Here is a 13,244-nt window from a genome sequence, read left to right as displayed (position 1 = left end):
ACTGGAGGCAGGTTTGTGGGTAAAATGTTTTACGCAGATTAATTTGGATGCGTAACAGGCAGATCAAAATTATGTAATTAGTGTCTTGAGATACATATGGATTACAGAGGACATGAGCATATGGTGTAATGAGACATTGATTGGAAGCTGTGGGTGGAAGAATGAGCAGGGGTGTGTGTGTGTGTGTGTGTGTGTGTTAAAGACCTGGAAATAAAAATGTAGCCAGTGATGCAGTGCTGGGGTAGACAGATTGGCAGATCACAAGTATATATTGGTGGACATAATACAGACCCAGTGCTAGTTGTGGGCCAAGCATGTTACTGTGTGCTCCCCCTGCATGTTCTCCAAAGCTCCCAACAAACCCATGAGGTTCCTATTTTATTATTACTTTCTGTTTTAGACAAGAACATGCAGGCTTAGAGGTTACAGAACATGCTTCAGGTCACCCAGTGAGGGAGCAGATGAATTGGGGGCAAGCTGAGATCATTAGGGTCTGAGGCTGCTGCTTTTTTTTTTTTTTTTTAAGTCATCAGTTTTTATTTTATTTTATTTTTTTTTTTTTTTAAAGATTTTTTTATTTATTTATGTGACAGACAAAGATCACAAGTAGGCAGAGAGGCAGGCAGAGAGAAAGAGAGGAGGAAGCAGGTTCCCTGCTGAGCAGAGAGCCGGATGGTGAGAACCCAGGACTCTGGGATCATGACCTGAGCTGAAGGCAGAGGCTTTAACCCACTGAGCCACCCAGGCACCCCCTGAGGCTGCTTCTTAAGCAGAGAGCTCTACTGCCCCAACACGAGTGAATGTGAGAGGACACTGACCCGCCTCGGCTCCCCTTCCGTCGGGACGGCTGGCTAAAGAGCAGCATCAAACCCTGGCAAGTGGTCCAGCGCGAGGGGGTAACACCAGTGGGGGCCGCAGCATAGCCAGCGACATGTTCACCTCTGGTCCCACGGACTGTGCGAACCATGTTGCCTGCAAGGGAGACTTGGCAGTTCGGATCTGAACTCTAAGCCAAAGAGCACCCACTGGCTGCTTTTCTCCCAGTGACTGGAAAAGGTAGCTACCCAGCAGAGAAGAAAGGCCCTTTGAGTCTACCCTGATTCATGAATAGATCATAAAACCCAGGGCCACCTGGGGGACTCATTCAGTGAAGAGGCTGCCTTGGCTTAGGTCGTGATCTCAGAGTCCTGGGATCGAGTCCCACGTCAGGCTCCCTGCTCAGCGGGGAGTCTCCCTCTCCCTCTGTCCCTCCTACTGCTTGTGTTTTCTCTCCCTCTCTCAGATGAATGAATAAAATCTTTAAAATCACAAAATCCAGATGCTCTCGTCAAATGCCAGTTCCTGCAATCCTGCCCAACCTCTGGGGTGCGTGATCATGTCTGGGGGCTGTGGCCACCTCCACGGTGTGACGAGAAATTGTAAAAACAAGCAGCAAACAAATAAACAAAAACCTGTTTGTTCAAGGACCCTCTGAGACGAGATTCTTTTTTATGCGGCCTCATCTCGTTACAAGACCAGGGCTCGTGCCCACGGATTAATTCACTTCCAGAAAATGGAATTCCAACCTATCCTCACTCCTGCAACTCCCTGACATAAGTAGTATGTTCAGGGGACCCAGGGGCTGTCTAGAGAGAGAACCTTCCATTCCATGACTGTGTATGTGTGTAACGGGGGAGGGGATTGGATGTCAGTCCCTGCCTGTTGCTTTTTCCACGGCATTGCCTACAAACACAGGTTCCAGGCTCAGAGGACCTAGATTTAATTTTGGCTCTGCCCTTTGCTAGCTGCAAGATCCTGGGAAAGTTCCTTAACATCTCTAGGCCTCCATTGTATCATTTAAAAATAGGCGTACAGTGGCAGGGTGGGGGGCGGGAGGAGCCTGGGTGATTCAGTCGGTTAAGTGTCTGACTCTTAGTTTCAGCCCAGATGGTCTCATGATCTCAGGGTCGTGAGATCAAGGCCTGTGTAGGGCTCCCCAGTCTCAGCGCAGTCTGCTGGAGATTCCGTTCCCCTCCGTCCCCCCTCTGCCCCTCTCCTCATTCACACCTGTGGCACTCTCCCTCTCTCAAATAGATAAATAAATAAACTATTTTTTTAAAAAAACGGTAGGTATACGGGGGTGCCTGAGGCTGGCTCGGTCAGAGGAGCATGTGACTCTTGATCTTGGGATCGTGAGTTCAAGCCCCGCATTGGGTGTGGAGATTACTTTAAAAAATAGGTGTGAAATAATATTTACTTGGTATGAGACACGTATGAGGATTCGGTGACCAACACCTAAAGCACTGAGCATTGCCAACACAGTTGAAGTGACACTTTTGTTACCGTCGCTGTTGTAGAAGCGCACACCACAGGCAACAGGGTACAAGAGCGAACATTTCCGAATAGCCATGACCCACCATGTTGGGACACAGAGAACCATGACTGTATTTCTGCTACTAAGTTAACCGTGCTTTGTTACTTTCTGTTTACTGAGAGAATAATTGTCTTTCTGTGTAGATTTTCTGCCAAAAATTCGTTGTTTTCAGAAGATAAGGCCCAAAGCACAAGTAGTTTGTCTGAAATGATATCAAGGATAGGGAGAAAGCTCGTACCCTACAGCCAGGAACAAGGGAGGTGCCCCGTCTAGGTTGAAAAATTGCAGGACTAACAGCAAGTAGTAATCGTAGCAGCTAACACGTAGTGGGAGGTGAGCACTTCCCTCCCATGAATTTTCCTCTTTCAGCCTTCATGACCACCAAACCCCACGTGGTGGGATTTTATGGAGATGATGTGACCGAGGGGTGATATCTGCATTAGAACTCAGTTAAAGGTTCAGAAAATAGACCTGAGTGATAGGTAACACCCAAAAATAGTATGTATGAAAATAAGACCTTTTAGGACTCAAAGGAAAAATGAAACAGAAGAGAAAGAAGCAAAAGACATTCTAAGTGGTTTTTTTTCCCTCCTAGCTGGTAAAGGCACTGAAAACAGTGTCTACGTTCGAGGTACAGATTGTCGATTACAAATACAAGTAAGTAATATCCCACTCCTGGGCAGGGGCTGTTGTCTTTGGCCTGGATGTGTTAATGGGGCATCAGAGGGTTTTTCTGATGGGAGCTGTCGGTGCTGATAGAGCCGGAGAGGCAGGCAGACGCCTCCGTGAGTGATGTGAGCGGGACCCTGGACGCACAGGGTCGCTTTCTCCTCAGCGGTGTGGGCTCTGAAGTTTCGACACCATCTAATTGTTCAAGAGACATGGCAAGCCAGATTTCTTTTTCTGAATTAACATTTTCATTTGAAATTTCTGAATTTTTACAATACTGGTTTTTTTTTTTAAAAGATTTTATTTATTTATTTGACAGAGATCACAAGCAGGCAGAGAGACAGGCAGAGAGAGGCGGGGGAGACAGGCTCCCCGCCGAGCAGAGAGCCCGATCCAGGACTCGATCCCAGGACCCTGAGATCATGAAGGCAGATAGATGCTTAACCCACTGAGCCACCCAGGTGCCCCAGAATTTCTGAATTTTTAAAAGGTGGCAAAAAACAAAAACAAAAAAAGGGGGGGGTATGCCAGAGTGGTGCAGTGCTGTTAAGTGTCCAACTCTTGGTTTCAACTCAGATCGTGAGCTCAGGGACCCTAGATGAAGCCTTACATTGGGCTCCACACTCTACCCAGAGTCTGCTTTGGGATTCTTTCTCTCCTCTTCCTCTGTCCTTCCCCCACACTCACGCTATCTCCCTCTCTCAAAAATAAATAAATCTTAAACACACACACACACTAAGTTGGCAACTAATTCTGAATTTTAAAAAAATGTTAAAATGTTCCTGGCCTAATTTGTCCTGCTAGATGCTGAGTCTCCATGGTTGGCCTAAAATTAGTTCTGTGGGAATAATTTGAGGGTCAGAGAGAAACATGAAGTTTCTAAAAATATGACAGAGTATTTGCATTTCTTTTAAAGCTCCAACATAAGCAAAAGGCTTAGAAAGACAGAATATGCCTAACATTTACTGTCAAGGTAAGCCCTGTGGATATAAAAACAATAATGCTGTAAAGTAGCGCCTGTTCCTGGTTGAAGAAGTCAAGCAGTGTGGAGAAAAGCCCAGAAGGAAAGGTGAAGACTTTTCTGTCCTCCGCTTTCCCACCTACAACATTGTCTTGTTTTCCAAATTTAACACTACAAACAGTGTCTATGTTAAAAAAGAAAAAGTAGCCACATACCAGCGTATGGGTCTCTGTTACTGATAAGTTAGAACTTAACAGTAAGAAGGGCATCGTCTGGCTGGCTCAGTCCGCAGACCGTGTGACTCTAAGGTTGTGAGTTCGAGCCCCATACCGGGGGTGGAGCCTACTTTAAAAAACAAAAGAAACAACTTAACAGTAAGCAGGGGAGTTTCCACACACATCATGCAGCCGTTCATTTATACAATAAATCTTTACCATGTACCTGCCAGCTGGTCACAGGCTCTGAGAGAGAATCCAGTTACGGAGGATGGCATGGCTCTGGTCTTGAGGACCCCAGACCCAGAATACAAATAAATAGCAGTCATAAGAACAGCTACCACTTGTTGGGACTTACTCTTATGCTTTATCTCATCTCACTCTTCCCACAGTCTTAGGGGGGTGGCAAACTATTCCTGTCTCACGGATTACACGTCGCAATGGTGGCTACCATCATTGCCTCAGGAAGACACGGAGGAAGAGGAGGGCCCGAGGTCAGGATGACACAACTGGGGAGGGCACCTTGGACGCGCTGGCGTTGACTGGCCTTTAGGATCTATAGGTGTTTTTCAGATGAAGGAGGAGTGACAATAAATTCAGACCTTGCCAGTCTGAGGGACCCGTTACTAATAGAGTACACGGAGCTTTGCTTCCTTATCCTCAGACTCCGGGGTTCTAGCCACCTGGGCACATACTCCTCCTTCCCCCAGCATCAGCTGGCATTCCTGGAGAAACCAAGGCACATGCACCTCTTGTGAGACATGCACATGGTGCCCTCTGACTTCCTTTTGAAGCTCTTTAAAGAGGAGGAGCTGGGGGGGGGGTGGTGCCTAGGTGGCTCAGTCGGTTAGGTGTCTGACTTGACTTCAGCTCATGTCACGATCTCAGGTGGTGAGATCGAGCCCCGTGCCGGGCTCTGCGCTCAGCCTGGAGTCTGCTTGTCCCTCTTCCTCTGCACCCCCCTACCACTCATTCATTCTCTCTCTTTCTCTTTTTCTCTCAAGCAAATAAATAAATAGAATCTTTAAAAAAATAAAATAAAGATGAGACGCTGGAAATTCTCATTCTCTTCTTAAATCCCAGATAATCTTGGTCATTTTTTTCCCCCTTTGGGTAAGCTGCGCCGGAAGATCTAAGGCCACTGTGTGTGTTCAGAGGATTATACTTAGTCTGGTGTTTCTTGCCAGCCTCATTTCAGTGGACTTTTTGGCACTGACTTTGCATTCAGAGTTGGCATGTTTTTTAGGGTCTTGAATTGGGAGGACACTTTTATGATCTTAATGTGCATAAAATTAGTTTGTCACAAAGGCAGGACAATGCCTTGGTGGTGTCTGAGCTAATTTTAGGTGTACCCAGATGGCACTAAATAAACCTCAGTCACACAAGGAGAATTTATTTTTTTAAAAAAGAATCTAGGGATGCCTGGGTGGCTCAGTCGGTTAAGCCGATGCCTTCAGCTCAGGTCATGATCCCAGGGTCCTGGGATCGAGTCCTGCATCGGGCTCCCTGCCCAGTGGGGAGCCTGCCTGTCTCTGCACCTCTGCCTGCCACTCAGCCTGCTTGTGTGTGTGCACACACACTCTCTCTCTCTCTCTCTCTGACAAATAAATAAATAAAATCTTTTAAAAAAATGTTTTAAAGTAAAAAAAAAAACCTATTATTATCTTAAGGAAGTTGTTTTTAGTCTGATGCTAGTATAGCACAACATCTCTTTAGTGCCTAATTTCCCCGTTTCATAAAGAGTAGGCTCCTGGCTCAGAGCTTTGCCTTGCTGTGGGCTCTGCCTAGATCTGAATCTTTTTCCTTTGATTATGTCTGCTTTTACTGTTTGGTTTGACCCATGTTACTGGTTTTTCATTTAAGAGAGTTCTAAAAGTTTCCTTCTAAAATAAATGCATTTAGGGGCACCTGACTGGGTAGAGCTTGGAACGGTTGATCTCAGGGTCGTGAGTTTAAGCCCCACATTGTAGAGATTACTTTTAAAAAATGAAATATTAAAAATAAATGCATTTAAGTTTTTAAAAAAGTGAACGTACTTAGAAAACGATGTTGAATTATTAAATTATTAAGTTATTGGGGCGCCTGAGTGGCTCAGTGGGTTAAAGCCTCTGCCTTCGGCTCGGGTCATGATCTCAGGGTCCTGGAATTGAGCCCCGCATCAGGCTTTCTGCTTGGCGGAGAGCCTGCTTCCTTCTCTCTCTCTGCCTGCCTCTCTGCCTACTTGTGATCTCTGTCTGTCAAATAAATAAAAATAAAAATCTTTTAAAAAAATTATTAAGTTATTAATTACTGGAGTAGGCTTGAAATTGGCAAAACGCCATCGTGGAATGCAATTTAAATTGGGAAATGCACTTGTATAAATATTGTTACTATGCGTCATGAGCTATAAGTCATCTTAACAGTTTCTCTCTTCTCCCCACCTGTCTTTTGTTGTTCTGTATGCTCGCAGGGAACTTGGGTTTTTGGATCAGCTGAGGATCACTCATAACACGGACATATTTATTGGAATGCATGGAGCTGGTCTTACCCATTTACTTTTCCTTCCAGACTGGGCTGCTGTATTTGAACTGTAAGTGTTTGGAGACAGCTTTCTACTGGGCGAATAATGTTTTTATGCACGCCGAGACGGTCCTTCAGACCTTCAAAAGGTGTGACATTTACTCTTTACAGGAAAGGCCCATCATATAGGCTTCTAGAAAGAAAAGAGACCTCAAGTTAAAAATACGAAGACACCATTTACTTAGCAAGCAAATTCCGCTTTCTCCCTCTATCTCATGATGACGAGGGAGATGTGAGTCTGTGACTTCCGTCCTTAAAGCTCATTCCTGGGGGCCTCTCAGGCGGTGATCATCTCTCTGCCCTCTGTGTCATCATTGTGGTAAAATGCAGCCCGTATGTTGCATAGCTGTGCTGACGGCAGCCCTGTTCCCAGGAGCGACCCGCCCGTCCATCGGCGGATGAATGGCTTCCACAGACCGTGAAGTGTGGGTCTGTGTGCCTACCTCTGCCTCAGCCAGCCCTAAGAAAGGAGGGGATCCTGTCACAGGCCACAGCGTGGACGAACCCCGAGGACCTTATGTTAAGTGGGATCAGCTAGTCACGAAAGGACACACACGGTGTGATGTCATGTATGTGAGCTTCCCGGAGGAGTCTGGTTCCTAGAGACGGAGCCTGGACCGGGGGTTGCCGGGGGTGCAGGGCAGAAAGGGAAGGGAAGAGTTCATGCTGCCGGAAGGGACTTTCCGTCTTGCAAGATGGCGGATTTGGTTGCACAGCATGAATACACATAACACTACTGAACTGCACACTTAACAGTGGGCGAGATGATACATTTTATGTGTTTTCTACCATTCAAACTGGTTCTAGAACCTGTATGTCTCAGAAGAGCACGGCTCGAAAACGCAAGTCTGCCTTGTGCTCACTGATCCCATCCATAGGGAAACTGAGGCTTCAAGTGAAAGTGATCTCTCCGGGGCGCTCCTCTCACTGGGTGGGTGGTTATGGGGACGTGGCCTCCTCCCTCCGCCTTGGTAATTCTCCCCTGGACTCCATGCCTCATCTTTCGTTCTGGACACGCCAACGGCGGTTACTCTTACCTCCTCTCTCTCTTTGTGTCCGAACACCAAGATTTAACTCAGTATTTTGTTTTATTTTATTTATTTATTTTTAAGGATTTTATTTATTTATTTGACAGACAGAGATCCCAAGTAGGCAGAGAGGCAGGCAGAGAGAGAGGGGGAAGCAGGCTTCTGGCTGAGCATAGAGTCTGACGCAGGGCTCGATCCCAGAAACCTGAGATCATGATCTGAGCCGAAGGCAGAGGCTTAACCTGCTGAGCCACCCAGGCGCCCTTCACTCAGTATTTTATTTTTTTTTTATTTTTTATTTTATTTATTTATTTTTAAAGATTTTATTTATTTATTTGACAGAGAGAGATCACAAGTAGGCAGAGAGGCAGGCAGAGAGAGAGAAAGAGGAGGAAGCAGGCTCCCTGCTGAGCAGAGAGCCCGATGCGGGACTCGATCCCAGGACCCTGAGATCATGACCTGAGCCGAAGGCAGCGGCTTAACCCACTGAGCCACCCAGGCGCCCCTCACTCAGTATTTTAAATGGGAGACTATTTAGAAAAATGTTGTGAACGTCCCACATTCTGCAAAAATATCTGAAATTCAGATACATTAGAGAAATAGCCGGAGAATTATGGATTCTGTCTCAACACTTCATGTGTCCCAGGAGAGAGAGAGAGAGGAGGAGGGTGTTAAAGAAGGCAGGCAGGAAGGAAGGGAGGCAGGGGAGGAGGAAAGAAAGAGGTGTCATTGATAACCCTTAGGCCTTGGAGCTCAGCAGATTGGGCTATTGGTGCAATATCAAGTTCACAGGCTGTCAGCCCCGTTGATAAACTTCAGTTCCTTCCGAACCTTGATCCTGTTTTGTTTTTTAAAGTTAAGGTAGCCTAGTTATGAAGCTATTTGAAAAATAATCCCCATTGATCTTGTGCCCTAGTTACACAACGTTTTGCAGGAATGTAGTTGGGAGGTGCATTATTCCTCAGAGAAGTGTCGATTTGGCGAAACCCCCGGACACAAGTCTCATGTGTGGGTGCCCTTGCGTCCTCAGGTACAACTGTGAAGATGAGCGCTGTTACTTAGACCTGGCCAGGCTCAGGGGCATCCACTACGTCACCTGGCGAAGGCAGAACAAAGTCTTTCCTCAGGATAAGGTAAAGTTCAATGATGAAACTCACCTTGTTTTGTGAGTTTTTTTTTTCTTTTCACCTCATTTTGCTTTTTCATTGGTGTAAAATACCTAATTAATATGAAAAACTGTCATTAAACTTCAATCCAAAGATAAACTCTTCTTCTCTGAACAGTGAGTTGTATTTTATATTTGCAAGTTGGGCAAAAGGGAAATTCATCATTCCGTATCTGTATGTTAAGAAGATAACTTTGGGAAATTTGGCCTAGGAAGATCTATTAAACTATATATAGGAGGGAATCAGTAAACTATAGAGCAGTAGGCCAAGTCTGGCCCCCCACCTGTTTTTATAAATAAAGTTTTATTGGCACGGTTGCCTTGGCCAAAGGAAAATAATTTTATTCCTGTTCAGAAAACCATGTCCTCAGTGACTTACAGATTTATGTTTTGGTTTGGTTTTATAGGGCCACCACCCAACTCTGGGGGAACATCCGAAATTTACCAACTACTCTTTCGATGTGGAAGAATTCATGTATCTTGTCCTTCAGACTGCAGACCACGTAGTACAACACCCAAAGTGGCCATTTAAGAAAAAACGTGATGAGCTATAAGTGTGCTGAATCAGTTTGCAAAAGTCTCTTTGTTTCAATAGTCCACCACCCAGCCTCATGTTTAAGTCAGCAAAATACCTTGTTATATCCTAGCCCCAAGTTACCTTTTCTATACCAAAACATGCCTTCAGGATAGTACTTAAGTGTTTTAGAGTCTTCAACTGTTTCCTGTGATTTTTGTGTCATAGCTATTTATCAAGATACTGTTTTTGCACTGAAAACTTTATTCTTCATAGTTCAAAAATAAGGCTGTACTAGGCTCGCTAGTACATTTGAGCTTCTTAGGTCTACCAAAGTTTTCACGTTTCTTGACTTTAGAATTTGTAAATGTTTTTGTAGATTACCATGGGATTATAATTCTAGAGGCTTACAACTTGTTTGTGTTATATTTAAGTAAATTCATGGAAGCTTTTTTATTTGCCAAAATCTGTTTCTAACACTGTTTGTGGTAGGAAAGGAAAACATAGCACACACACACACACACACAGAGTGTTGTGATTCTCAGAACCTAACTGTAGGTAGCCTACTCCATGTTAGAGATCAAACAGTGTTATAAACAGGTCTGTTTTACCTTCTCAGAGTCCAGACCAAATCCCACAGAATTCTCTGCTGTATCTAAGTGATGTCCAGGTTATATGCACCAAAAATTTGTATAAACCATGCTGCTGCAGTAATTTTTCTAACGGATTTCAGATGCAAATCATGTTTTCCCAAAATGTAACAACTACATGTGATAAAAGCAAATCAGAATATCCCTTGGAACATCTTGGGGTATACCTTCTAGCTGGTTTCCACTAATTCCTTCTTTGCCCTGGAGAGTCTTTATGTCGCATTTATGTATCAAAGTGTTGCATCTGGTGTGCACAGACCTGTGACGGCATACACCTGTGTGTGCCATCTACCTCTTTTAGCACACACGGATTCCCCTTTGAGTTTGCAGGCTTCACAGTAGTTACATGAAGAGCGTTTTTCCCGATCAAAAATATAGACCCTCCCCCCCCATAAAAGTAAGTAAAGTCGCATGTGAATTATCCATTTCAAAATGAAAAAGAAACCATGAGAAAGTAGCATTGATTAAAAAGAATCTCTGAAATGCAGACCCACACTTGGGGATTAATTTCTCACTGTTGATGAACTTTTAATTCAGGGGTCAGAAACGATGGATTTCATTTTCCGCAAAATGTGAAGTTTACATTTTATTAACACTTGAGAAATCTAATTTAGGATGAATGACTTCTATTTTTTCAAGTAGAGGATTAGCAGAGCTGAGAATTTTTTTTTTTAAACATTTTAGCATTGTAAGGGAAAAAAAGAGAATATGCGACAGAGAAGTTATCCAAGAAACCCAAAATATTTGTTATTTGGACCTTTACAGAACAAGTTGGCTGACCCCTGCTTTAAAGGATTATGAACAGTCTTCTAGAGTTTAGGGATATTTATTAAAATCTCTATAAAGACAGTAGTGCTTCACTGTAGTAATAGCTTTGATTTGGGTGTTAAAATTGTGTAAAAAGAAATTACAACCTATGAGTTTTTCAGTGAATGGTGTGATTGCTCTTTGTGCAGAATAGTGAGTCACCACAGGGAAAAGATTTCACTTGGAAAAGAATGTGAAAGCAGTATTGCACTTTCCATCAGGGAGGTATAAGCATCTGAAAAAAATGTGTGAATGAAAAAAAGTCAATGTCTATATTCTTACCTCATTTTAAGAAGTATGTACAAATGCAATTCTATAGACTAGCAAGAATTCCAGAAACTGAGGACAACTGAGTTGCATAATACAACTATTATATTTGAATATTTTGCATTTATAGAGAGAATGCTTTTTATATAAATGAGTACATATGACACTTTATAGAATTAACTTTTATCAGACTTTTTATATGGGAGTGAAAGATCTTTAAATGGCTATAAAATTTAAATGTAAAGAGGGCTTTTTAAAAATTAAGTCTTGAAAAGAGATGAATTTCATTGTACATTTTGGGTATGACTTCGAAATAAATCTTTTTATATTTTATTTGAATACTGGAACACTTTTCAAGGTTTTCTGTGTCCGACTGTTATATGCTTACTCTTTGGCAATCTAGTAGCTTTAGATTAGAAAAATTAAATAGCTTGCTGATGAAGAAATCATTTTCAAGAAAAATTATGCCTTACGTTTGTTTAGCAGTTAATTATATGATGCTTTCATGTGCGGTATAGTGTGTAACTTTTACAAAAATGATGTAATAAGTATTGATCTCATTTTTCCCATTAAAAAAGTCAGATGCTGTTTAAGGGACTTCCCTAAAGATCATGGTTCTTCTGGTCCCACATCCATAGACTTCCATTGTGTTACTCGCTTGCTTACTGTGTACCAGCTGCTATTTTAGGTTCTGGGAATACTGTGAGAAGAACAGAAAAATGTACTTGCCTTCATGGAGCTTGCATTCTGGTGGAGGAGACAGACATGAAGCAATATAAATAAGTAAAATATGCTTTGTGCCAGATGCTAATATATGCTAGAGAGAAAGCTAGAGCAGGAGCATGGAATGCGGGTGGATTCCTGGGGTGATTTGGAGTTGGGTGCACCTAAGCAGAGGTTGAAAAAAGTCTTCAGTGAGGTAACATTTGAGTCATGATTTGGAGTACGCAACCCAGGAAGCAATGGCAGATAACCGGACGAAGAGCATTTCAAGAAGACAAAACAGTACATGCAAAGGTCCTGAGGCAGGGGCATGCCTGGCACATTTGAGGAAAAGCAAGGAGACCAGTGTAGCTGGAGTGACTGAGGGGCAGAGGAGTAAGGGATGACAGGTTCTGAGACTGGAGTGCGGATGGCAAGGCTCTGATCTTTTGTTTCTGATAAAATGGGAGTTGTCATTGCAGAAAGGGCTAATGATCTGACTTACTGGGAATAGGAAGACTCTAGCTATTGTGCTGGGAACAGACTGCAGAAGGATCCCTTAGGTCGTGTTCTCTGGGAAGCAGACTCTGGAATGGAGATGTTTACTTCGTATTGTAGAAGGGCTGTGTGGACCCTATGTGATCTCTGTCCCAACTTCTTGTTTGTTGGTCCCCCCTTAAGCTTTTAAAAATGTGAAAAACGTTCTTTAGATGTTTAAACTGAAAGCAGAGAGGTGAAGCAACTCAATCAAACCTACACAGCTAAAAAGTAACAGATTAAATACAGGGCTTTCTTTGTGAAGGAGTTCAAACCAGAGTTTACAGGAAATGGAGGGAGGGAGTTAGGAGGGAGGAAGGCGGAAAAAGGGCAAGAAGGAAGGAAGAGGGAGACAAAAATCAGTCGGGGAAATAGAGAATGGGAAAGACACTCCTGGAGCTAGGCCCTGTCTTGCGGTTATAAAATAGGTTTCTTTGAAACACAGTCAATGGAAAGAATTTGAAAAATAAACGTGCTTTTTTGTAAAACTAGGGGCATTCAAAGCAAATCAGCTCGGGTATGACTGCCTTAGGTTTAAAATAACCTATTCCTAACCAAGGACTATTGCCAGACACTTTAATACCTTTCTTCTCTTTTAGCTTATTGGTGCTTGTCAAAAGATGTTATAAGCATTCTTGTCATCAAAGAAGTGGCTTAAAGCAGTGCACAGGTTACCTGGGCCCTCACTTTGGATGGTAATGCAAACTTTGACCATGAGGTGGCAGTCAAGCCCTTCCAAATGCCTCTACGTGGCCAGAGGCCCTGTTGTCTTCATCTCTGTAGATTCCGGACCTCTGAGCGCCAGGAGTTAAGACCT

The 13,244-nt window shown here is 43.5% G+C and overlaps 1 protein-coding gene across 1 annotated transcript in view; it reads left to right on the top strand.

The window, feature by feature from the left end:
* EOGT (EGF domain specific O-linked N-acetylglucosamine transferase) overlaps nt 1-9,842 on the top strand; it is a 36,685-nt gene extending 26,843 nt beyond the window's left edge. Inside the window, exons 13-16 of the mRNA XM_032324782.1 lie at nt 2,949-3,010; nt 6,648-6,767; nt 8,816-8,918; nt 9,358-9,842. Of these exons, the coding sequence (XP_032180673.1) occupies nt 2,949-3,010; nt 6,648-6,767; nt 8,816-8,918; nt 9,358-9,504 (432 nt within the window). The 3' untranslated portion in view covers nt 9,505-9,842. The remainder of the gene's footprint in view (nt 1-2,948; nt 3,011-6,647; nt 6,768-8,815; nt 8,919-9,357) is intronic.
* Nucleotides 9,843-13,244: the final 3,402 nt, after the last annotated feature.

The sequence above is a fragment of the Mustela erminea genome, chromosome 1, assembly GCF_009829155.1.
Source record: "Mustela erminea isolate mMusErm1 chromosome 1, mMusErm1.Pri, whole genome shotgun sequence".
NCBI lineage: Eukaryota > Metazoa > Chordata > Mammalia > Carnivora > Mustelidae > Mustela > Mustela erminea.
Note: the sequence above shows the minus strand (reverse complement) of the source record. Positions and strands in the feature narration are given on the sequence as shown.